This window comes from Epinephelus lanceolatus, chromosome 10 (assembly GCF_041903045.1).
Source record: "Epinephelus lanceolatus isolate andai-2023 chromosome 10, ASM4190304v1, whole genome shotgun sequence".
Classification (NCBI taxonomy): domain Eukaryota; kingdom Metazoa; phylum Chordata; class Actinopteri; order Perciformes; family Serranidae; genus Epinephelus; species Epinephelus lanceolatus.
The window spans coordinates 17,230,299-17,256,184 of NC_135743.1; the positions used below are offsets into that span (position 1 = coordinate 17,230,299).

At 38.0% G+C, this 25,886-nt stretch overlaps 2 protein-coding genes across 3 annotated transcripts in view; one reads left to right on the top strand and one right to left on the bottom strand.

The window, feature by feature from the left end:
* LOC117259837 (cell adhesion molecule CEACAM5-like) overlaps positions 1–8,431 on the bottom strand; it is a 28,221-nt gene extending 19,790 nt beyond the window's left edge. The window contains exon 1 of the mRNA XM_078171214.1: positions 8,299–8,431. Within this exon, the coding sequence (XP_078027340.1) occupies positions 8,299–8,344 (46 nt within the window). The 5' untranslated portion in view covers positions 8,345–8,431. The remainder of the gene's footprint in view (positions 1–8,298) is intronic.
* Positions 8,432–9,704: 1,273 nt separating this feature from the next.
* On the top strand, positions 9,705–25,462 carry LOC117260290 (cell adhesion molecule CEACAM5-like). Of its 2 annotated transcripts, XM_033632253.2 has the most exons (12): positions 9,705–9,861; positions 10,894–11,211; positions 12,837–13,115; positions 13,423–13,689; positions 14,646–14,924; positions 15,110–15,376; positions 17,457–17,729; positions 17,877–18,128; positions 19,638–19,752; positions 20,917–20,948; positions 21,089–21,129; positions 22,857–25,462. In XM_033632253.2, the coding sequence occupies exons 1-12, from the start codon at positions 9,816–9,818 to the stop codon at positions 23,106–23,108; spliced, it is 2,421 nt and encodes an 806-aa protein (XP_033488144.2). In that variant the 5' UTR covers positions 9,705–9,815; the 3' UTR covers positions 23,109–25,462. The 2 variants fall into 2 exon arrangements, with proteins under 2 accessions (XP_033488144.2, XP_033488145.2); XM_033632254.2 differs by lacking the exons at positions 14,646–14,924; positions 15,110–15,376.
* The last annotated feature ends 424 nt before the right edge of the window (positions 25,463–25,886 follow it).

The following is a 25,886-nucleotide window of genomic DNA, read 5'->3' on the forward strand; positions in this document are numbered from 1 at the left end:
GTCAGAAAGCCAAAGGATAACAATCACTGCAGGTGACCTAAATATAATTATGGACCCAAGTATGGACACACAAAGTGATAGATTGCATAGCTCAGATCAAGCTGCTAAAATAATGAGAGGAGCAGCTAAAGAAATAGGGCTGATAGATGTGTGGAGAACTTTCCACCCAAAAGAAAGAGATTATACTTTTTTTTCAAAATCCTCTAGTAAATATTCAAGACTGGACTATTTTTTTATGTTTAAAAATCATGTATCGAGGGTTGTAGAATGAAACATAAATTCTGTTACATTGTCTGATCATGCTATGATAACTATGAAATTAAATCTCGACCTGGAAGTGGGTCATACTCTCTGGAGATTAAACAACTCTTTGTTACAAATGGAAGACTTTAAGATTAAAATAAGATCATCTTTTAAAAATTATCTAGAAATTAACGATACAGAGGATATCGAACCGGTTACATTGTGGGAGGGAGCAAAGGCAGTGCTGAGGGGGGAAATCAGATCTTTTGCCTCATATAAGAAGAGAGAGAGGGGGAAAAAAATTAAAGAAATAGAACAATCAATAAGGATATTGGAACTGGAACATAAGGTGAAAGGAAATGGTGCTACTTTGAATCTTTTGAATGAACTAAGAAAAAAACTTCATCAATTATTAACTGAAAAGGTAGAGAAATCTTTGATATTTACCAAACAACAATACTTTGATAGTGGAGCAAGAGCAATGAAAAACTTGGCGTATAAATTGAAAAAACAACAGATAAAATCAAATATTGTGCTATTAAAGATCAAACCAGGAATATAAATGTAAAAGGTAAACAAGAGATAGCACAAGAATTTGCAAAATATTATGAAAAATTGTATAATCCTGAGGACAACCTACTTACTCAAAATAAAATTAGCGAATATCTATCTGGAATAAGACTACCACAAATAACAGATGAACAAAATGCAAACCTAACTATACCAGTTACATTAGATGAGATTAAGGTAGCAATAAAGAAATTAAAAAAGGGTAAATGTCCAGGGAGCGACGGATTTACAGGTGAATTTTACAGAGAATTTGAGAAAGAACTACTGCCAATCTTAGAGAGAACATTTAACTGGGTGTTGGATCACGGCCAATGGGCAAACACTTGGTGCAACTCTGTAACTACAGTAATACACAAAGAGGGAAAAGATCCCTCTGACTGTGGATCTTACAGACCAATAACCTTATTGAACGTAGACCAAAAATTGCTAAGCAGTATTCTGGCAAATAGACTGGCAAAGATTGTTTCGAACATTATAGACCCAGATCAAACATGTTTTATTCCAGACAGATATCTATTTGATAATGTACGACGAACTCTGAACATAATAGATTATTCACAGAAAATGAACATTCAAACACTGATTTTAAGTTTGGATGCCGAAAAAGCCTTTGATAGGGTGTCATGGTCCTTTATTTTAGAAATTTGTGCCAAATTTGGCTTTCATGACACCTTTATCAAATGGCTACAAGCAGTGTATACAATATCAAAAGCACAGGTTAGGGTAAATGGCACCTTGTCAGATAGATTTGAATTTAAACGAGGAACAAAACAAGGAGACCCACTGTCTCCTCTAATTTCGCAATCTGTATCGAACCCCTGGCAGCATATATCAGAATGAATAAAGAAATTGAAGATGTGAACATAGCAGAGGAGTGTCACAAATTGGCCTTATATGCTGACGATGTGGTTTTATATATAACAAACTTAGAAAAATCATTACCGGCATTAATGCAAACTATTAATGCTTACAGTTCAGCCTCAGGTTACAAGTTAAATATACAGAAGTGTGAAGTGATGGTTCTAGGTGCCCCTGTCTGCAAAGTATTGAAAAAGGAGTATTCATGGCAATGGGATAAGGATAGGGTGAAATATCTCAGTACTGTGATACCAAAAAATACCAATTTACTGTACCAGCTGAACTACAAAAGTTTGGAAGTACAAATTAGGCAAGACCTGAATCGGTGGAGAACTGTTATCTTAACACTGGGTAGAAGAATAGATGTAATTAGACTGAATGTGCTCCCCCGCTTTTTGTTTTTATTTCATACAATACCTGTGTATATAAGTTCAAGTGTTTTTATAAACTGGGACACAATGATGAGTAAATTCTTGTGGGATGAAAAGAAACCGAGAGTTAAATTGGAGACATTGAAAATGGCCAAAGAGAGGGGGGGACTTGCTCTCCCCAATCTGAAGCATTACTATTATGCTGCTCAAATGCACCCAATACGGGTTTGGTTAAACGATAATTCCAAAGCAAGGTGGAGGTCAATAGAAAAGTACATGTGCCATGTTTCATTAAAAACAATACCTTTCTGTACAGTGATCCAACGAAAAACACAAGTAACTGAGAATATATTCAGCAGAAATACTTTGAAGATTTGGCGTAGAATTAAAAAGCATTGTGAAATGAAGAATGACCTAATTGCATTGAGAGAGATAAAGGAGGATCCTGAATTTACACCTAATAAACAGAATGCACTGTTCAGTATATGGGCACAAAGAGGACTTGATGTGTCTTGATGATAATGGAGTAATGCCATTTGAAACTTTAAGGAAAAATTATGATTTACCACACTCCCACCATCTTTGTTATTTGCAAACGAGAAGTTATATCCGTGACAATAAGATAGGAAGAAAGACCAAAAGTGAACTTCACCCACTTGTTAAATTTTTGCTATAGAACTATAACAATGTTAGAGTACCACATCAAATTTCAGCAGTGTATGCTATTCTAGAAAATAGCTACAAGCAGCAAGACACGAGGGCCAAATTAAAATGGGAAGAAGAACTCAACATACATATAGCAGGGGAAACGTGGAAGCAAATGAATCAGAATATACACACAACTACAGCATCTCCCTATTGGAGGGTGTATGCATGGAAAATACAATCACGTTACTTTATAACACCAGTGCAACAAGTTAAATATAATCGTAAAGTACTATCAAACTGCTGGAGGGAGTGCGGTGAATCTTATGCTAAATTTAGTCATATTTTTTGGTCATGTCCATCATTAAAATCATTTTGGAATAACATACAGAATGAAATTAATATTATTTTAAAGGTTGACATTCATCTGAATATAGATTTTGTGCTGTTGGGTAAGACAGTTGATAAAATACGAAATGAAAATGATAGATATTTGTTAAGGGTTCTGCGTGTAACTGCACTGAAACAGGTAACAAGGAACTGGCTTCAAAAAACATGTCCTGTGATTGATAAATGGAGAGATACTGTTCAACAAATATATAATATGGAGTATTTAACTTACAAACTGAGAGGTAACCTGAAATTATTTGATAAAAGATGGTCTAAGTGGTTGATGTATTATAATGTGGTTAAAGAGTGATTACTGAAGTAATGAGTCTTGGTTCCTCATTTTGAGGCGGACAGTCATTTGGGGGAGCACTAAATGTGCCTTGCTTTGAGTAAGGCTGCACTCTTGTTTTCTTTATTTTATTTATTTTTTATTTTTTATTTTTTTATTTATTTATTTTCATTTATTTATTTATATTTATTTTATTTTATTTATTTATTTATTTATTTATTTGTGTGTGTGTGTTTGTTTCTTGTTAATATTGAGGTAGATGAGAGACCTCGATAAAGGAAAAAATAGATTTATGAAATAAGATTTTCTTAGGTGGAAAAAGAATCAAGGATGTATTTGATTTGTTTTGCTTTTAATTCTTACAGTTATGAACCTGACATTGACTGAACACATGGAAATGAAATGTCAGTATTTTTAGTATTTATTTAGGTTTTTTGTTGTTATATTGATTGGTTCAACATATCACTGGGTGGTACACTTACTCACATCTTGTCAAAAAAAACAAAAAAGGTGTCATCTTTTTTCTTTTCTTATCCATAGTAGATTGCAAAAATATGTACAATGTGTGCATAAAATGTGATGACAATAAAAAGTATAAAACATAAAATAAAATACAGTACCGTCCCTCTGAGTATGCGCATTGAAGCATCGTAACTTTTTTAATACCTCAGTTGAAACTTTGAGGGTTCTCTAAAAAAATGTATTTGCTGCAAACTGAAACAAAACCTCAGAATAAAGTTAAGCTGATTGTCAAATCGCTAATTTTACACAGAGAGTCAGAGAGTAGGCCTACACTGAGGGGAGACTTCACTAAAGGATCGTGCGGCTTTTGCAGCTACTAAACCTGGACAAGTAGGACAAAAAGTTCTATCAGACCAAACAGATAAAATTCTGATAGTAAGAGGAGTCATTTTGCAGGGGTTGTGACAAAAAATTATCCACAGATTTCCAGATGTCTCTCTCACAATTTAAGACAATGGGAAAAGTCTTTTTTGGCCCAATGGCATCACATGACAGACCCAGAAGTTGTTTCACTGTTTGACCACTATGAAAATTGGCTTCAAAATCTGGCACACTTTCTGGGGGCCTTGTGCATACACCGAAAATGCGCTCCTGGATATCTGGACCACTGAATATGCCCAGTAGTGTTGCTCCCCCTGGCTCCACCAGTGATTTACTGTATGACTCTTTATTGTAATGATGTTACAGATTTTAAATGACTTTTCTCAGCTGGAGGAAAATTTTACAAATACAAACTTCCATAAGAGTAAGAGTCATAATTGTTTTTACTGATTTGAGATTTCTAATGCAATGCTATGGGAAAAATGTTTTTTGGAGTGCAGTGAATTTTTTCACTGTAATACCATAATTGGCCACTGGAATTAATTGGAGGCAAGACTGAGCAGCATTCCTGGTGGCCTGGTGTAGATAGCCAAATAACTGCAGTGTGACTGTTCTCACCCAGTTTCAAATTGACACTATGTTCCTATTCCCCCTCTGCCATGATTCTGCCTTCTGTGCTCTTGGCGCAAAAGCAACATTTATTTTTCCCTCATGGATAATTGTGATCAGACACAAAAAAACTCACTCACCTGCAAACTTTATGGGCATGTTTGCACTGTCATATCATTAGTGCGATATCTTTTGCTAATCTGACCTTGAGACGGGGCCATAGACTGTGTAAATAATGGACGTAGCTTCTGTTACAAACCCAGCTCGTTACGGGAAAAGGGAAGTAACACACACACACAACCCGATGGAAGGATTGCAAATTAAAGTGTATTTATTTATAAAGACAAATGGAAATTAATAATGAAGTCAACAGAAAAGGGCCGCCAGGTGCTGTCAAATCAACAAATAAATATAACCAAAAGAGGACTCCTTAAAATAAAATGGAGCTATCTGTCTAATGTTTAACATAAATCGGGAATAACAACAAATCAGGCAATCTTAAAACAAAACCTAACTAACTGCTCTAGTGAAGTGGTGAAAACAAAAATACAAATGACCAGCACCCCTAAACCTAGTGTTACTAAACAATGTGACAAAAACCTAACCGTGAGTGCAGGTGATCGAAATCAGTGATGAACTTACGCCTGGCCCAAATCTGGGTAATACACAAATCAAGAGCTAACGCTCACAGCACACAAATCAAGAGCTAACGCTCACACTATACAGAAAGCTGAACCACACAAAATAGAGCTTCTAAGGTGTCTGCCAGCGGCTGCAGGGCACACCAGCCTTTTATATCCTTTCCCCGCGCCGTCGCCCTCTGATTGGCGGAGCCCCGCACCAATCAGTCGCCGGGGAATCCATCCAGGTGCTGGAAGGACACGCCCGCTGGAGACGCTCTGCTGCAACACAGCGGGATAGAGCACACACGCAGAGTGGAGAAACAATGCCAACGGCTCAAGACCGTAACAGCTTCTGTGATGTCACCTATTGGTTTGTGGACTGCCGTTTTGAAGCCTCGGGTTCGGCATTTTAGCCATCACCATCTTGTTTTTGTTTTTTTGGACCCAGAAGTGACCATATTTGGACGAGAGATTGGAGCTGTGGAGCAGCAAGGGGTGGATCCAAGTCATAGACTGTAGGGACAGCTCAGAGACAGCCTGTTGCTCAAAGTGGACCGCCCTTAACCCTTGTATGGTGTTCATATTTTGTTGTCCAGCCACTGTTTGTGGGTCTGGTGGACCCACAAAATTTTGGGGTTTTTAATTCAACGCAATCAAACAATTTTATGTTAAAATACTCAACAGACGTTTACTTCATCTCAATTACAAGCAATATAAACAGCATTTAATATTTGCCCTTCACCTTTGTTAGATCATATTTATGAATTAAAGTGCTACTCGTTTTTTTTAATAAAATGTAATAAAAAAAAGAAAATCAATTATAATCAAAATATGAGTGGAAAAAAATCACCAAATTTACAAATGAAGCAAGGTTTTTCATACCTATTGATGGATGTGTTGATTTTTATCTATTTGAACTTCATTAGAAATTTAACCCATTCAGGTCAGTTTACACAACACAAGCTGAACACATACAGTAGTCAATCTACCTCTGCATCATCACTGAAAGCTTCTCTCTTTTCCAAAATCAATTGCAAGGCCATCTTAAAAAGTTGTGATAAGAAACCACACTGACAAAGCTATATGTAATGTGTCCTGCCCCCAATTTGCAGCAGGATAGAGTATGAGAAAATAAAGATTGGATCCCGCAAGACAGAGGGTAAAATGTGTGGGACTGTGAGAGCAGCAGGTGTTGGTGCTTGAATGTTGCAGCCTGGTGTGGGAAAGGCAGGGGCAACACAAAACACATATGCTAACAGCAGGCCCAGACAGGTGGAGGACAGAGTTAAGGTACACAGGCCCTACTATTTCCACACCTTTATTAGCCCCGGGTCCAGTGGACCCAAACATCCTGTATGTAATATACACATGTAGGGGGGGTAAACAGTGTGTGGTCATAGAAAATGTGTTCTGATATATGTTCTTCGCAGAAAATGAGCCAAGGCCAATGAGTCTCAGTTTGAAAAAATAATCGTATCATTTTTCTTTTGATAAAAAATTAAAACGGGTTCCACAGACCCGAACATCATATGCGTAACTTTGGGCCTTTATAAAATGTAAATGGGTAAGCTATAAAAAAAAAAATCCTCCCCCTACAGTTGTCATGAAGGAGGAAATGTTATTATACCAAAACCAGTTATTGCACCATGCTGTGAACACGTTTATTTCTGCTGTAAAGCTGGCCATTTTAACATAAGGGGATTCACTGTTTTGGAGCCAGCTTCAAGTCACCTTTCGATGAACTGCAGTTTTCACCATTTTCACATTGGCTTCATTTTTCAGCCTTGGAGATTGTTGACGGGGCAGATAGCGATACCAAGTGATACACACTTTATGATGCTTTGAGCAGTGGCAATCCATTATATGTGAATTCACCCCTCAATGTCCTCTTTAACCCGTTATGTGGGTTAATAATTACCCATTGTTTCTATCAACAACAGCAAGGGAACTAATATTAGTGAAAAAAGGAACGACTTCGACTTCCTTTTCTGTTACGCTTAATAATTAGCCTGGTTTATGTATACAGTATTTACTGGTAAGTACATTTTTAGATTTTTTAAAGCGTTTTCCCATAATACATATTATATTACATGATATAATATTATAACACATATATCATTCATACATAACCTGTTTGTGTTGTTGTATATATTAGTTGCACCTGTTTGCACCTTACTTTAGATAGTTATTTTTTTAATTCTACTGTGAGCTAGTTCCTATAATTTGCACCTTACTGTTATCTAGCTTTGTATCTGCACTTTTCTAACTTTGTATTGCAGCTGTTGCACAGCCATTTTCCTCAGGATAAATAAAGTTCTATCTTATCCCATCCTATCTTCATACATGCAATATACAGTGTCTCTATGTGTACAGTGTAGAGGCTAAGCTTCGATTACTGTGTGTGTATCCAACACACACACTATTTAAAGGAAGTACTGGGCTCCACTTGTCTGAGTTAGGAATGGACTTCATTTGATGATGATAGTAACCATAGCAGGAAATTATTTATCAAACTAAACAGTCCATACAGGTGATATAGATAATACAGTGTAACACTACACCAAATGTATTGCATTCTGTTGTGAATGTCATTTTTGTCAGTGCTGCATTGTGGTTTAGGTATATTTGTCAAGTTGCCAGCTAACAGGAATATTTCCATCCACACAATGTGCCGACTAAACTAATGTGTTTATGCACTCATATTAGTACCAGTGAAAAGCTCATACCATCTAATGTGAAAAAATCTGAACTACCCATTTGTAGTTATCTCCCAAAGCTTTGTTAAGCATCAGTCGTTATATTTTGATTAACAAGTAAATACATAACTTTTACCTGCTGTCATTTGTTAAGAACTCACCTGCGATGGCTCCCAGGATGATCAAGTGTATCACAGCTACTTCCATTTCTTCTGCAGTCTCATCAGATGTGATGGGAGAAAAGAGGGCTCACAGTCTTTCACTTTGCCTTTGCTTATGTCAGAGGAATGTGTGTTGATTTCGATTTATCAAGGCAGTACAGGGAAGTACTGTGGGGGGGTTTCCATCATCATACCTCCGAAAGGCTCACTAATCTGCACTGTTTTGCATCCTCAATCATTAACTATGAACGCACCAAGCAACGTTGGATCATCAAGCAGTCAAGATCATTTGTAATTAATTAAAACTGATGTCTTGTGAAGGAGTTCATTTTTTATAATGCCCAAATAACAACAAATATCACAGTTTGACATGACTAAACATTCAGGGATTTATTCATGAATTAACACAGTGGCCTGTACAGTAGGTGTGAAAGTTATGCACTGTGTGTGACAATAGTTTTATTGTTTTACTACAAGCTATGCGACAGTATCGGCTGTTGGTTTGTTGGTCCACCATTTTATTTACACTAAAGATGTCTTGTTCCCATCTGTGTAACATAAAATATTATTCTTGTTCCAGCTCTTCATTGGAGCTGTATTATGTTTACACAAAATGAATATTCAAAACAAGACTTGTTTTTAATTTGTTCTAGATGCTGTGTGTATAATTTTATATATTTTTATTATTCTATTAGAGCAACATTTATGTCTGCACAGCATTAGTTTGCCCTGACTGTCCTGTTGGACTTCCCGTTGCTTTTGCTAACAGCCTTTGAGGTTTAATTCAACAACTTATTAGTGAGAATTAACTGATATATTCACAGCAAACTGTCAACTTATATGGACATTATTTTTGCTGCATCATATCACAGGTTAATCAATACAGTACTGTGCAAAAGTTTTAGGCAGGTGTGAAGAAATGCTGTAAAGTAAGAATGCTTCCAAAAATATAAAGTTTAATTGTTTGTTTTTGTCAATATACAAAATGTGTTGATGCTGTTTTGAAGGCAAAGGGTGGTCGCACCAAATATTGATTTGATTTAGATTTTTCTTCTGGTTGCTCACTTTGCATTTTGTAAATTAATAAAAGTAAACAAACTTTATAATTTTTGAAAGCATTCTTACTTTACAGCATTTCTTCACACCTACCTAAAACCTTTGCACAGTACTGTATGCTATAATGCTTTTATTTGTATGCTTTGTCCAATCTAAATAGCCTTAACGAATGTACTCTGTTTACTAACCCACATGTTGCTTGTGGTATCACTAATACCACAGCAGTATGTCAGTACAAACACATTTACACCACTGGAGGGCGACGTCTTGCAGCTTTAGGGCATGACTGCAGCTTCAGTGGGTTTATGACATTATGCAGACACTTTGTAACTCAACATGTGGGTTGCTCTGCATTTACTCACTCATGAAATTAGAGCTGCCAGACGCTCACATTTAGTAGGACAGTCAAAGTCTGATGGTTCAACTTTCCTCAGTTGTTCACATTTCACAACGATCGATCAATGGATATTTTACCTTTACTTTGTATTGTCTCTGTGGCTTTTACAGGTAGGAATCATGATTTTATAAGTTTATTGTCTTTGCTGTCAGTATTTAAGACACATTTTCTGTATTTTAAAAATCGTTTAAGTTGTTGGAGAGAAGTTTGGTTACTGATCTTGAGGTCTGCTAACCATGCTTTTGTGACTCAGTAGCAGCATGAATGACAGCCAATAGCCTAACTGGTAAAGGCAATTTAATTGCTGCATTTATTTATAGTAAGCCATACTGTAAGTGGTTTGAGTGACATTGAAATGTCTGGGGTTTTTTTTAAATTAATTTAAATAAAGAATGTAGTTTTATTAATACTGTATGAATCACAATCATGTTCGATGAAGCTCCTTTGTGTGTGTTGGTCTGAGAGAAAATAGAAAAAACTCATTGATCTCTTGCTAACTGGGTCACTTTGTTAGATTAGATCTGTAATGTGATTTAAAAGAAAGCTGATGGCCAAAAATGCCATTGTTTTGTGCCCAAGGCACACCAAAGGACACGCCAGAATCTCAAGGCAAACCTGTATTTATATCTGTGCACAATAACCTCTGTAACGTGTGTTATCACTCTCATCATAACATAAATGTTAGTTTTTATTTACTAATATCAAATAACAATTGGCAACCAACCATTACTCATGAAATATCTATTAACAAATTGATTCAGGACTTGATTTTAAACTTTGTAATATTACATCAAAGCACCAGCAACACATCCATTAAACGGGAAGTAATGTAAGATAATGTGATGTGTCACACACTTAAAATTCCCTCGTGCAAACGCTGACACATAGGTTCCCTGTGAAGTTTTGTTTTTTTTTTTATGATTGAATTCATATTTTTAAGGTAGAGTTTGCCACACCTGGATTTGCGTCATGTCACACCAATGTGCCACAGCACATCATTTGAGAACCACTGAGATAGACAACCATTGTAATATATAATAGAAAAGATCATTTGGGGGGTTTCTTTCTCTTTCCAAGTGGCCCATTTTGCAATGTGCTCAACTTATTGCAGTGTTCTCAGATCTGCCTAACTGTCTCCTCAGGTTTAACCCAAGGAGCTGGTGTGTTGCCTGATGTTCTGAATGCAGCTGTGGGAGAGACAGTGATGTTCACCACAACACTGACTCCACCAGAGAAACCATTTCTGACACTGGGCTGGACATTTAATGGAAAAAATATAATCACTTTCAGTGGTACAAACTCAACTGCACCAGAGTATGAAGGCAGGATCACCCTCTTCATGTCTACTGGATCTCTGGAGCTCAGAAATGTGTCTCTACATGACAGTGGGGTATACAGAGTTAACATTTTTCCATATGGAGAGCCACAGAAGACAGGCGAAACGAGACTGAACGTAGATGGTGAGACAACATTTCACATGTATCTATTTCAGTGCTGAATGGAGTTTATGCAGAGCAACTGAACAAGAAATAGACATTGTTTCAGTTCAAATAATTGTGTTGAGGTTTTCAGTGGTTTCAAATTACATCTAGGCCTATACTGAGACCAGAATTCAGACAATAATAATAATAAGAAGAAGAACAGCCATTATCATTATTATTATTATTATCATTATTATTATTATTATCATCCTCACATTATAATAATTACATAGTACTAAGCAGAGCTGTGGACTTGAGTCACATGACTTGAACTTGAGTCACAGGTTTGATTAAGTTAGACTCGAAAAAGTCAAAAAAGACTTGCAACTCAACTTGGACTGTGACACCAACAACTCATTATTTTACTTGGATTTGAGCCATTTGACTTGAAAGTACTTGATGCCATCTCCCAAACCAATTGGGGAAAATATTTTTTTCCAATATGGGATGAGTTGAATAGAAAAACATACAGAATTCCTTGTGTGGTGGTGCTGGTTTACAGTGTTATATGCTACGAAATATGCAGTGTCAGCACTTCTGTTTTCATAATCCGGTTTAGTCACATTTATTTGAAATGCAAATATTTAATTGCATTTCAAATAAATGTGAAATGCACATATTTAATTTCGGGTGGCTTTGGCTTAGGGGTAGAGCAGGTCGTCCCCCCAATCAGAAGATAAGCGGTTTGATCCCCGGCTCCTCCAGTCTGCATGTTGGAGTATCCTTGAGCAAGATACTGAACCCCAAATTGCTCCCGATGATGCTTCCATCGGTGTGTGAGTGTGTTTAAAAAAAAAAACTGAGTAGCAGGTGGCCCCTTGTATGGTAGCCTTGGCCATCAGTGCATGAATGTGTGTGAATGGGTGAATGTGACTCATAGTCTAAAAAGTGCTTTGAATGGTCAGATGACTAGAAAGGTGCTATACAAGCGCAGGTCCATTTACCAAATTTTAAAATACTTTCTGTAAAATGTAAATTTATTACTATGCTTTTAAAATGCACATTATGGCATTATGAGTGAGTTATGACTTGTTTAGGACTCTAAACTCATGTTAAGGACCTGGGACTTGACTTGGAATTTGTTAGGCTTGACTTTGGGATTGATTTGGGACATGTTTGCAAAGACCTAAAACATACTTGTGACTGTCAAAACAACGACTTGGAAATTAATGAAATTTAAAGCCAAATTAATTTCACTGACTCTGTTTTTAGGTACACCTATATAGTATGTATATATTTAGCTCTTGTTGAGACTGCATCAGAAAGCTGTAGATTTAGCTGTTATGGTCACACTTTCTGATGGTGTTCAATTGGGCTACATTACTTTGAAAAATTATTCCAAAGAGCAGCTACAAAAAAGTACAGCCTAAAAATACCACTGAGTTAAATCAATGCTGGTTAAATGTCCCTCTGATGTGCAAAGCATTGTGTAAGAGCCCAAATTGCGTTTCGGCCTTTGTATCTTGGTCACGAAATAATTAGTGAGAAAATGTTGCTTTTTTGTAGTGGCAGGAGCTAGTGTAAATTTTAAATTTAGTCTTTTCCTCTACTGCACCTTTCTTATTTGGAGGTTAATCTAACACCATTTTGTTTTTCACCCACAGAGCCAGTTTCCAATGTAATAGCAACAGCCAGCAGCACAGACTTGGTGGAGTTCAACAGCTCTGTCCGTCTGTCCTGCTCCGCCTCTGGATCCTCTCTGTCTTTCCTCTGGCTGAACGGCAGCTCTGAGGTTACAGAAGGTGACAGAGTTCAGCTCACTGATGGAGGCGCCAATCTCACTATATTAAATGTGACCCGCTACGACAAGGGACCATTCAGGTGTCAAGTGTCCAATCCTGTCAGTAATGACAACAGTACTTCAATAACCTTCAACATCAGCTGTGAGTTACTAACCTACATGTTCAGTTCTTTATCTGACGACATCTGTTCGCAAACAGAGACAAAGAGTTTAGATTATTCTTCTTTTTGTTTCCCCATCAGCTGTACAAAGTATTAAAAACACATTTCAACCTAATGGAATCCAGTACAGCATCACTGCAAACTACAGCACAGTGTGAGCTAAATCAATGTACAATCAGTTTCATTTAGAAAGTGTTTATTGCAGGCTCTCTTTTCTCATGACTTAATGTATGCTAATGCAGTTGTGCATACTAACTTTTTTGCTGTCGTTTTTTTCTCTACCCTCAGACGGCCCAGACAATGTTACTTTGACAATGTCTCCGTCACAAGAATATCACGCGGAAGGGTCAAACATCGACCTGATGTGCTCAGCTGACTCCAAACCTGCTGCCCAGTTTATGTGGCTTCTGAATGGAAGCCTGCTGTCTGATACTGGACCAGAGCTCAGACTGACGAACATTCAGATGAGTAAGAGTGGGAACTACAGCTGTCAGGCCTATAACAGCAAAACTCTGAGATATGAATCATCTCCACCTGCCACCATCTCTGTACTGAGTGAGTTTGAATCAAAGGTTTTGTGCTAAAAATATAGATAGAAAAATGGGACATACCTGTGATAGTGTCAGATAAAACTTTATTAGATATAAAACAGTTTTAACAAACATCCATGGAACAAAAAGAAATAATACTGTACATACATTTCAGGGCTCAACAATAAGGATAACCTGATTGCAGAGGGCTAGTAAATTCTACATCAGGCTGGTAACTCTAGCATCTCAGTTTCCTGATCTAGCAAGTGTTAAAAACTATTAAATCACATTGTTTTGTTCCCATGCTGAAAATGTAAGTAGCTAAGGGGTGAATCATCTTGTTTCTTTTTCTCATCTCTGTTGAGAGTTGCACTTGCTCAGTATTAATCAGGCTCTCGTGAGAAAATGGCAACAGATAAAGACAAAGTTTATGAGCTGAAGCACAAGCGGGCATTTCAGTTATTCTGGAGACAGAAGTTTAGCTGCATGGCATTAGAGGACGTGGGCGAAAGATTAGACATGAACTTTAGTCTTTATTGTTATTTGATAACCACTAATAGATAAAGCAATTTGTATAGGGGCAAGAAAAAATAGACTCTGTTGAAGTAGATTGCTCACCCACTTGCACGACTGAGCACGTGAAGAAACCTTTGATAATGAACCCTGCATTTGGACCCAAGATAGGTCGGCAATGTTTGCTTGTACAGAGACAACTGAGGCTCAAAATGAAACATGTTTGAACTTATACAAAAATGACTTCCTTGAGTGGCCCACAGCAAAAGTTGTGGCAAGCACCCAAACTAAAAGACAAATTAAGAACAATAAACTTGTAAGATCAGCCAACACTGGTTAAATATTGCACCAAGCATTAGGCAACAGATAGGATAAGATATTATACAGAGTGGCTTGGACAGCTGAACTCATCCGGCCTTAGGCAGGAAAACCGGCTAGTTTAAAAACCACTGTGTTTTTCACCCACAGCACGTGTTGCCAATGTTGTGGTAACTTCAGACCCACCAGACTTGGTGGAGTTCAACAGCTCTGTCCGTCTGTCCTGCTCCGCCTCTGGGTCCTTTCTCTCTTTCCTCTGGCTGAACGGCAGCTCTGAGGTTACAGAAAGTGACAGAGTTCAGCTCACTGATGGAGGCGCCAATCTCACTATAGCTAACGTGACCCGCTACGACCAGGGACCATTCAGGTGTCGTGTGTTTAATCCTGTCAGTAATGGCACCAGTGATCCAGTAAACCTCTCCATCAGCTGTGAGTTACTAACTTATATGTGCATATTCTTTATCCTGCACTATATGCATCCATGCGTCAAAGCTGAAGGTATAATGAGGCTTCACACTGAACTAAACTGCATGTAATCTAGCATTTTCTTCAAGATACTAACATTACTTTTTGGTGATTCTTTTTTTCCACTCCCCACGTGCTGCACAATGTAGATGGTCCCGACAATATTAATGTGACAGTATCTCCATCACAAGAATATTATGGCGAAGGGTCAGACATCAGCCTGATGTGCTCAGCTGTCTCCAGACCTCCTGCCCTGTTTCACTGGTTTGTGAATGGAGACCTGCTGTCTGATACTGGACCAGAGCTCAGACTGATGAACATTCAGATGAATCACAGTGGTAACTACAGCTGTCAGGCCTTTAACAACAGAACTCTGAGATATCAAACATCTCAGTCATCAGTTGTCTCTGTACTGGGTAAGTTAGAATGAAGAGATTTAGTGGATATAGTTAAGTGATCACAAAGATGACAAATAAGTGCCCAGCTGCATATTCTGTATTGACAAAGTGTATATACTCAAATCAGTGCTTCTTGATATTATATTAAATAATAATTTAAAAAAGACAAGATAAACATAAATTGTGTAACATAGAGCACTTAAGTCCTATGCTTCCTGACCAGACAGACAGACAGAGTGACTAGCTGGTGAACAAATGGGATCATTTAGCACAGTGGTCGTCAACTGTCAGTCCATGGGCCACAACCAGCCTGCCAAAGCCCGCCGAACATTATTGAATTCAGAAAATTTGAGGAGGAAAAACATGCGTTCCAGTATTTTGGATATTTAGCTCTTTTTTTCAAATTCTTGAATTGAAGCAACTGCAATTGGTTGAGCTGTGGGTGCTAAAGACATTATAAGTCTATCTGTTAGCATTTAGCTTAGACAGCCCGATGCAGGAGTCAGGCCAATGCTACTCTAAGAGCTGTGCTTGCTTCACTGGTTGTGCACTGAATAGCAGTACCCTAGGGTCGATGAAGCTGAAACAAATTTCTGTTGTTTAAAAATGGGATGCAGCTTACACTGAATTTTAATGCAAGAATGGGGACAAAACCATCGCTCTTATTCAACATGTCATTTTTTTTCATGTGCACAATATTGGTGATTGTTACTGTTATTTTTAAGGTACACATATTCACCATTAACTAGTTGCTTATTAGCATGCATGTTGGTAGCATAGTAGCTCCTAATTAGTCATTATAAAGCTATGCATTGTTTCTCTGGACCATATACCACAGCTACTAGGCCATTAAGTAAGAGTTTCAATCAATCAATCAATCAATCAATCAATTAATCAATCAATCAATCCCTCCCTCAATAGCTTTCTAATTATTGCTTATTAATAGTAAGTAAGGAAGTACTTGTACATTAATTACTATATTAATATGCCCAATATGGGCCTAATACTGTGGTAGTTCCGCAAAGTCAGTCATTCTCCCTTAATAACAGTTAATAGATAATGATCTATTCTTATTTAATTAAAAACAACACTACAACTTTTAATGGTGTCCAAAAACACTCCAATTTAAAGGAACAATGTGTACGATTTAGGGGGATTTAGTAGCATCTAGCAGTGAGGATTGCAGACTGCAACCAGGTAAACCTTCTCCCAGTTAAAATTCCATCAGTGTTAAATGTTCAGGAAGTTTTTACCGGGAGCTGAATCATCCGCTGAGGTCTCTTTTTCTACAAAACGAAGAGACCAGCTGATTAAAACTGGTAAAATGCTGATAAAAGAAGTTTGACTATAAAAAAATCAGTGCTTTTTCTAAAGTCTCATCGCGGTGAGGCTAATGATGTTGGTCTGGGATGCAAAAATGTGAATGACCCTATGTAGAGCCAGTGCTTGTGTTTTTTTCTTCTGTAATGGGCTAGAAACATGGCAGTGCAACATGGCGGAGAGACCCGGTCCCTATGTAGAAATAAATGCCTCCTTCTAAAGTAACGAAAACACTGCGTTCTTATTTTCAGGTGATTCAACACCATAGAAAACATACTTATTATATGATATTCCATTTCTGCCAATACGTCCTCCTAAACCGGACACACTTAAACTTGAAGTCTTCTCAAAATGTGTTGGCCATTCTATGGTGAGGTTTGCTCACAACTAATTTACGAGTAGTTTAACACTTATTAACCCGCACAGATTTCCTATCCTGAAGTTGTCCCCTCTTCAGGCATGAAGGCAGTACATTTTTAATAGATATTGTATCTGAAAATTGATGAATTGGTCCATTAATAAAGGAGATATTAGTTGCCATAGTGATGTGCTATAATGAATTTAGTAAGTGTGAAGAGGAGGCAACTTTAGAATAGGGAACCTGTGGGTTAATAAGTGTCAAACTAATAGTGAAGTAGTTCTGAGCAAGCAGAAGAAGAAGAAGTAGAAGAAATACGTTACTAATCCCCAAGGGGACATTTATTTTTTACCTGTTATCCTTCAGTAACAATTACTTTTGTTCCTGTTCTCCTATTTTTCTTGATCTTTTGCCCAACAGAGATAATATCAGGTGCTTCACTTAAGCCGTCAACAAACGTGCTGATTGAAGGAAACTCATTCAACTTGACCTGTGACGCTGCTGGCTCTGTCTTTACCAGAAAGTGGATGAAGGATGGCTCAGATCTGATCCTGTCTGATAACATAATACTTTACGATGAGAACAGAGTGCTGTTTTTTAAGAGCCTGACCAGAAAAGACAGTGGAGAATATTCCTGTACAGTCAGCAACCCCGTCAGCAGCGATGAAGCTAAATACTCCATGGAGGTCAACTGTAGGTGACTAACTGCACATTTGGTGCTCAAAATGTGCTATAAATAACACTGTAGTACTGACATGTTTTGTTTGTAGGTGTTTATTTTATTTGATGTTCTTCATAGTTTGTGCTGCTGTGAGAACTTTACAAATATCTGTTTTTCAGATGGACCAGAAAATGTTCAAATCACAGGCCCAAGTGAGATACATCTGAATGAGAACTTAACTTTAACCTGCTCTGCTGAGTCCAGACCACTTGCCACTTACACCTGGATACTGAATGGGACAGAGATACACAATTCTGCTGTGTTCACTAAAGTCAACGTTCAACCCTCAGACAGTGGCATCTACACCTGCGAAGCAATGAATGACGTAACTGAAAGAAAACGGTCTGCAGTCCATGAATTGTCTGTAACAGGTACCAGGATGGTGTTGATCGCACATTTTGTCAATAATTTTAAACTAGTCCATACCCATTGAGTGCACAGTTGCCCACGTACAGTTTCACATGGTGTGTGTTTGGGATACAGGTCATAGGAAATTGCAAATTAAATAGTCTACTGAACCCATTAAGAAGAGCAATGTATTCAGACAGAGTTTTTGTGAATTTGATAGTACAATTGCCTTATTTGAAAGTACAGTAGTACCATTGCCAATAGTGGGATAGTTGGTGGGCTAAAACTGTACATTAGTAGTTGAGGTAGCACGTTGAAAGGCAGATAGTTAAAGTGTTTATATGTTGTATTGACTTAAATGAGGGGCACACTGGTAGTTCCCATGGGAAAGGTGCGGCTAGCCCTTGTTGCAGCAGCAACATGACTTAGTCATACCAGAAATTAGAAAAAAAAACAACATTGGTCCACAGGGGGAGCCACAGCGATCGGTTGCATTTTAGCCATTTTTCTGTTGTTATAGCGCCACCCAGTTGCCAATTAGAGTTAAATTTCTCCAGTCACCTTGAGGCGTCCTGTTCTACATATCTACCAAGTTTAGTAAAAATCGATATGGCTGTTAGGCCTAGATAAGAAATCAGCTCTCTAGCGCCCCCATTTTGTTTGATGGGGTCAATAATGGAGGGGTCCCCTCAGATTATGTGTGGTCATATGCCTACAAAGTTGCGTGGTGATCGGTGAAACCCTTGAGATGTTATACACCTTTATGTGATGAGCCACGCCCTCCGCAATATTCACCACCTTATAGAAGCTCAGTTTTAGTAAGTTTTCCAACTTTTGCCAAGAGGGAACTTTAGATATTGGTCCCTAGATTATGTTCACCGAGTTTCATGCAGATCAATCAAATTTCCTAGGAAGAGATCGATTTGAAGGGTTTTTCAAAAAATCCAAAATGGCGGAAAATCTATATAACCAGAAGTTATGGGTTCTTGGGGCAAATTTGTTCCTCATGAGGAGAGGCATCTCTGTGCAAAGTTTCATGTCTCTACGACATACGGGCCATGAGATATGCCCATTCAAAGTTTGCCCCCCTTTGGCCAATTGATGTAATATTGCTTCATTCGCATCCTCCCATGACCCTCTACCACTGTGCCAAATTTCACATGGATTGACCAAGTAAGTGAGGAGAAAAAATGTGGAACAGACACACACACAGACAGAGTTTTTGTCATTATATAGTAAGATACCGATCAACCCACAGTGTTCTACCTCTGGTAATCTGAAAAAAATCTGTGGAGTTCCCCTTTAAGAAGAGTGTATTGACCATCCTGCCAATCAGGGATGTTCTCCATCTGAGCCAAAGTAGAAATCGATGCCTTACGGTTAACATTAAATAAATGTGTATTTATAACTGGCCACCTATGGAAGCACTTTAGGGCAGAATTTATTGAAAGCTTTGTATCCATGGGCACTATAGACAGTTCCTGTTTACAGAGTGGTGTAAAAATCACGTTCTTTTCCCTGTTTCATTTCAGTCAAACCACAACACAAAGGAGGCTGTGGGGGTGGTTGCATTGCTGGAATAGTCATTGCAGTTCTAGTCGTCCTTGCAGCAGCTGGAGGTGGAGGGTACTTCTTTTATCGAAAAAAGTAAGTGGAAAAGAGCTTAAAGATATAACCAAGGAGCCATTTTTTAATCCCTAAGAGTCAATCACAACTATGAGAACGATGATGGCTCAGTGTTGCCAGGTTTGGACCCAAAATCAGACTCAGAGACCAGGCAGGAGGAAGTGTCACTTTGTTCATGGCAGGAGAGCAGATAGAAAATGTGGAACTAGACTCAGGCTGACGTTGGTAAAACTTTGTTTACTCAACCTTCAAAGGGTTGATGTTCAACAAAGGCTCACTTACCTATGTGGTGCTTTTGTTATATATTTTCCATATAGTCCTAAGACTGCCTTTAGCTTTGACTGTAAATCTTTAGTGTTATTTCACAATGCACCTCAACACTGTTCAACCTCATGGTCTAACCTTTTGTTTTTGTCAGGTATAAATATTAAACTGTCATATATTATGTGGCTTACCATGCCTTAAAACTCTGCAATGGGTGTCATGAAACACTTAAAGAACTGCACAAAACCCTATTCAAAAGTCTTCATAATGTACGCTAGTAAGACTAGAAGTCATTATTGTAAAGCATTCTTAAAAGAATTACATCTCTGTCATGTTAGAATTACTAGTAAACATATTTGTACATATATATATATATATATATATATATATATATTTCTTAACAATATAAAAAGGATTGTGCTGATGTCAGGCTCCATTATATTGTATGACGTTTGTGCTACACAAGACAAATATGATCCTCAGAACAGATTTAATGTAATTAGAACCAGCTAGAAGAGAGCTAGAACCTATCCCAGATGACATTGGGCGAGAGGCAGGGTACACCCTGGACAGGTCGCCAGACTATCACTAGGACACATAGAGACAGACAACCATTCACGCTCACATTCACATCTACGGACAATTCAGAGTCACCAATTAACCTGCATGTCTTTGGACTGTGGGAGGAAGCCGGAGTACCCAGAGAAACATGGGGAGAACGTGCAAACTCTGCACAGATGGGTTTAAACCCCCCACCCTGGGTTCAAACCAGGAACCCTCTTGCTGTGAGGGAACAATGCTAACCACTTGACCACTGTGCCTCCCCTATATATTTTTGTTATTGTTATTATGTTGCATTAAGACATAATGTCTGTCTAATGTCTAATCTGCATAATAATGACTCATTACCTTTCTAAACAGGATACAGAAAAAAAACACCACCAGTAGAACAGGTATGTGCATTACAAGTGTGTGTGTGTGTGTGTGTGTGTGTGTGTGTGTGTGTGTGTGTAGAATATAAATATGTGCATTTATACAGTTTATACATTATTTACTACCTAAATTCATTGTTTATTTTTTTTATGTTTTAAAGGAGGTGAAGGGCAGGAAAACACAGGATTCTCAGGAAGTCAGGTAAAAGTCTTCAGTTTCACTTTATATGCAGTATAATACATATTTTGAAGTTTTGTTTGATATACAATATTTAAGATTTAGCACAAGGTGACAACTCTGCTCTTGGCTACTTATGAACATTTGGTAAGATAGCAAACAAATCTCTCCAAACATTATTAATGTCTTTATTTTCCTCTTAGATATTTATTTTTTTTGGATTTGGGTTCCATAGCCAGCCCAGTATAAAACTCAAGACAAGCCACTGCTAGTGAGGTTCAGGAAAATTTAGAGGAATAGGCACCAGGCTGTAGACAAAAAAGTTATAACATTTATTTTTTATTCAGTGAGTAGTCAACACATTTTTACAATTGTATAATGTCTGAAATTCTTCAGGCCTACAAAAATGATAAATGAAAATTGACAAAAAAAAGAAGTTACTTATTTCCATATGATTTTTTTAAGCCACAGGGAGCCACTGGAGACGAACTAAAGAGTCGCAGGTTGCCAACCCCTGGTCCAGTGGGAACAGTAGGATTTAGTGGCATCTGGCAGTGAGGCTGCAGAAATAGAACTTCTCCCATTTGCCTAGCGTAACAGATAACTTTGGTGGCCAGTGTGAAAATGCTAGCAGATAGCCCTATCAAGAGCCAGTGTTTAGTTTGTCCACTCTAAGCTTATTTGCAATTAATTATAAGCTAATGAAAACATAGTTATGAATATTATATTCTGTTTGTGCCAGTAGGTGCTCCTAAATCCTACACACTGAACATTTATTGATTTAATACAGGGTTGTAATTACAATAGATGGTTTTATCACATATAGTGCACAGTATTAGTGTTGCAAGAAGGGCTGCCCTCAACTAAAGATTTTCCTAGTTGAGCAATAGCTGTCATTTAGGGCCATTAGTCGACTAGTCGCCCACATGTTTATGATATTAATTTAATTATTAAATGATATATTTTGGGGCGGGGCAACACAATGTTTTGAGTTGAAGGTGTGAGAAAGAATAGTATCAGTAACATTGTTAACGCTGTGCTACATTACAGAGAAATACAAAACCGTACTAATGAACCTTCATTAATATAGGCCTATATTTTATCTACAAGTGCACGTCACACACTGAGCGAGCCACCTGTTAATGACGCTGTCGGCAAAGCAGTAATGATTGTGCTAAGTGGCTAATGGGCTTGTAGCCACTGACATGTTTCAGATGATACATCATGTTTGTAGTCGACCAATGAACATGAGTTTACATATCACCTTGGGTTCGTCCTTCACCTTCTCAAAATGATCCCACACTTTGGATTTCCTGCCCGACATGTTATTAACTAGCCTGTGGAATAACTGCCCTGTAACAGCCCTGTACCAGCCCTGTAAATGTATGTGACTCCTGTCTGACTGCTGAGCGTGGCCACTTCCTGTGTCTGTCCTCAAATTGAATTCCCACATGGTCCACTCATAAAGGTTTTGATTTATTTTGACAAGGCACAGCTAATGGAGTTTCATGTTTTTGTGTTTTTTTCTGTGACTAAACAACCCTCCATCAAACTCCTGTGTTTACCACAGTGCTCAACGTCAGACTTTGAACCAGGAAGAAGAAATTCAGTTGACACAATAGAGAGAAAGTGTGTCTTAACCTCAGCAGTCTGCTGCAGCTTCTCTTGCTTATGGTCGTGTTTATTTTTGAGGATATCAATTAGATGTCAAAGTGATCTAATGTTGTCCCCCCTCACTTTTTCTTTTCTAGGAGCTCCATTATGTAGAGGTCAAGTTTGACAAGAACAAAGGTGGGGCTGTCCAGCCTGGGCCACAGAATGACACATCAGAATATGTTGAGCTCCAAGTAAACAAAAGTCAACCTAAACCGTCCTCACCTCCTTCCTATGATGACCATCAGGAACGACAGAAGGGAACAGCTCCTCAGCCTCCCAATGCCACACAAATTCCCAGTTCAGGTTCGCAAGAAAGCAGCCGCACTGGATCTCAATCATCCTCTTAAGGGGGTTAGACCAGAGGCCAGAAGCAGCTGACTTGGTTTGTGAAAAAACCTGCACTCCTCTCTCAGTTCCTTTTATAGGGGACTATTTTGGACTTGAGTTTATTTAGTCAAAGCACTTTAGCAGCAGTTAATAATCAACCAGTCTGTGACAGTTACTGCCGTGACTGAGGTCACACAGCACAATGCTGACCTATTTGCTTTCATTCACATATAACAGCTTTGTTTGTCTTTGCACAGTTAATGCAAAGTGCACATTACATGCAAGTGAAAATGTTCTCTTTATGTGATTCAGTTGTTTGCTTGAGCATAATGTTTGACACCGATGTGGTGTCATGTTTGACTCCCCGTGTGTACTGTGTGATGCCATTTGAGATGACTGTTTTTCAATTATGGATTCATTTTTATATTTATTTTACATCAACAAAATCAAAAATATTGGTTATTTAGCAATATATAATTCACCTTTCACTGGTGTTTATCAGGACATGGGAACACCTTGTTAATTTGTCAGTACAGTAGTGAACTGTAATGACCTACACGTAGCAGTAATGGAAAGATTTGTTATCAGTTGGTCCAAAGGAGCAGTTGAAAGATCAATACAGATACACATCTTTATAATTAAATCCCACCCTGATAAAGTTAAACTGTATGATGGCACAAAGGGGAGGTCTGCTGCCACAATATCCAAAACGCTTGCATGAAAAAACAAGGGTTTTCTCTCCAGTTCTGCTTGAGTGGTAGAAACAATATTTGCTAGCCAAAGATAAAGGAAACCACTCGAATGGCTCTTAGATGGTTATCTACAGATTCGTTGGTATTAAAGTCCGTTCAACGGGCATGCCGAAACTGTGACCTAATGTGTCAATATGAACTGTAAGTGATCATCAGAGTTATTCAGGACAAATTAACGGTAAATGTCAACAAAGGTTGCTATATGATAAAATTATATGGTGCTTTCTCTCCCTGTAAGGCCTGGAGCCAACAGGGAAGTATTTCAGAGAAGTGAAACATTGCAAGGTAATCGATGTAAGTTCCCCTCAACCCTGTACATAACCAAACTTTTATGTAGACATTAGAAGTTGGGGACTGTATCATTATTCTCAGGCATTAAATGCAGTACGTTTGCACTGATAGTTTCATTTGTTGATAAAGCAGAACACACTGTGTTTGAGGTTAACAAAGTAGTTATAAGGTGATGGTAATGCTGTGAGTGAGGATTAAATCAGTGTTACCTCAGATTTTTCTTAAGTTAATCCATTGGGTTTGACACTGGACAGCTAACCAATAAGCTGAGAGTCACTATAACACTCTATAAAGCCGAGGGAGGCTGTAAATTCAGGTGATAACTCTCTGTAGGGTCATCATCACCAAGGGCTGACCCCTTTCACATCGTCACAGTGTTTTGAAATTATAAAATACATTGTTAGCATGAAAATATTGATTATAGCTTTAAGTAGACCGATATAGAGCAGATGCATTGTAAATATATGAAATAACATGTATGTTGAGTGAGTGTTTTTCTCAGTTCTAAGTATCTATTTACACAGTGAGTCATTTGTCTTCAGTCAGATTGATGTCATCAGACAAGTCACTCACGTGTTGGCTAGAACCCCCCCCCCCAGCTAAGTTGTTAGCTTAAAAAAAGGGGGAAAGAGGGGGGGTGATGACATGCAGCAAAGGGCCATAGGTTGGAATCAGACCTGTGGCCTCTGCGGCAAGTACACAGCCTTTGTACATGGGGCGCCTGTTCTACTAGGTGAGCTAATGGGCGCCCCTGTAAGGATATTTTTAATGGATTATATGCACTATTAAAGGGGTAAAAAAAAAAAAAAAGAAAACCAACACTTAATTTATACCTTAAAAGGCCTTAAGTTATCAATTAATGTTTGAATTAGAAGTGGTTTTCATCGGTTTTAAGTTGTTGTTTTTTACCACTTGAAATACTTTGTCAACTGTGCATGTTATCCATTAAAATCATGTTCGCCTTAAATTCTTCTTATTTTTTTCAGTGATGTGCTTTCCAAATTAAGGTGTATGAAGGGGTTTCGGTTTTGCCCTTTCATATGAATGGACAAATTAAGGGATCCCTTACCACACATCTTAATCTAATGTTAAGGGCTTTTGTGTGTTTTAAAGGGCAAATTAAGGAATAAGTCTCGTACTTGTTTCACAGTGAATTGTGTTATGTTGGTAATCTGTAATGACCAAAGCTTTTTCTTAAAGTGCCGCATGCCTCATTAGAGTGAACATGTGATTAATGTTTGACCAAAGAAAGAAGTTAATGTAAAGTTCAGGTTGCATTTGTAATAATTTATTTTTCTCATTCAGATAATTAAACTGTTTGAATTTTTGTATTTGTGTAGCATGTCTCACTTTAGTGACACTTGTGTAGACATTGCATGTGCATATCCACACACATCACACTGGTCTCCTTTTATCTTGTGCGTGGAAGTCACAGAGTCTCGGCCTGGGAGCCAGGCGAATCTGTGAGCTCATGTTTTGTTTGCTCTGGCTGATAATGTTCATTTGCAATTTGGTCTGGTGGTATCAGGCTAACAGAGTATGTAAATAATCAGCAGGCACAATAGCATGTTGGTGTCTGTTACTTACAATGCTTGAGGTCAACATAAGTGCAAAGCTGAAGAGGCCTAAAAAGAGACTGAAAAAACCCCATCTAAAAATAAAAATCATGAAGGGGGAGGAAGGCGTTGTACGCAAACAGTATGCAGAATTACAACCATTAACCCGATGACACTGCATTTCAATTACTGCAATAAA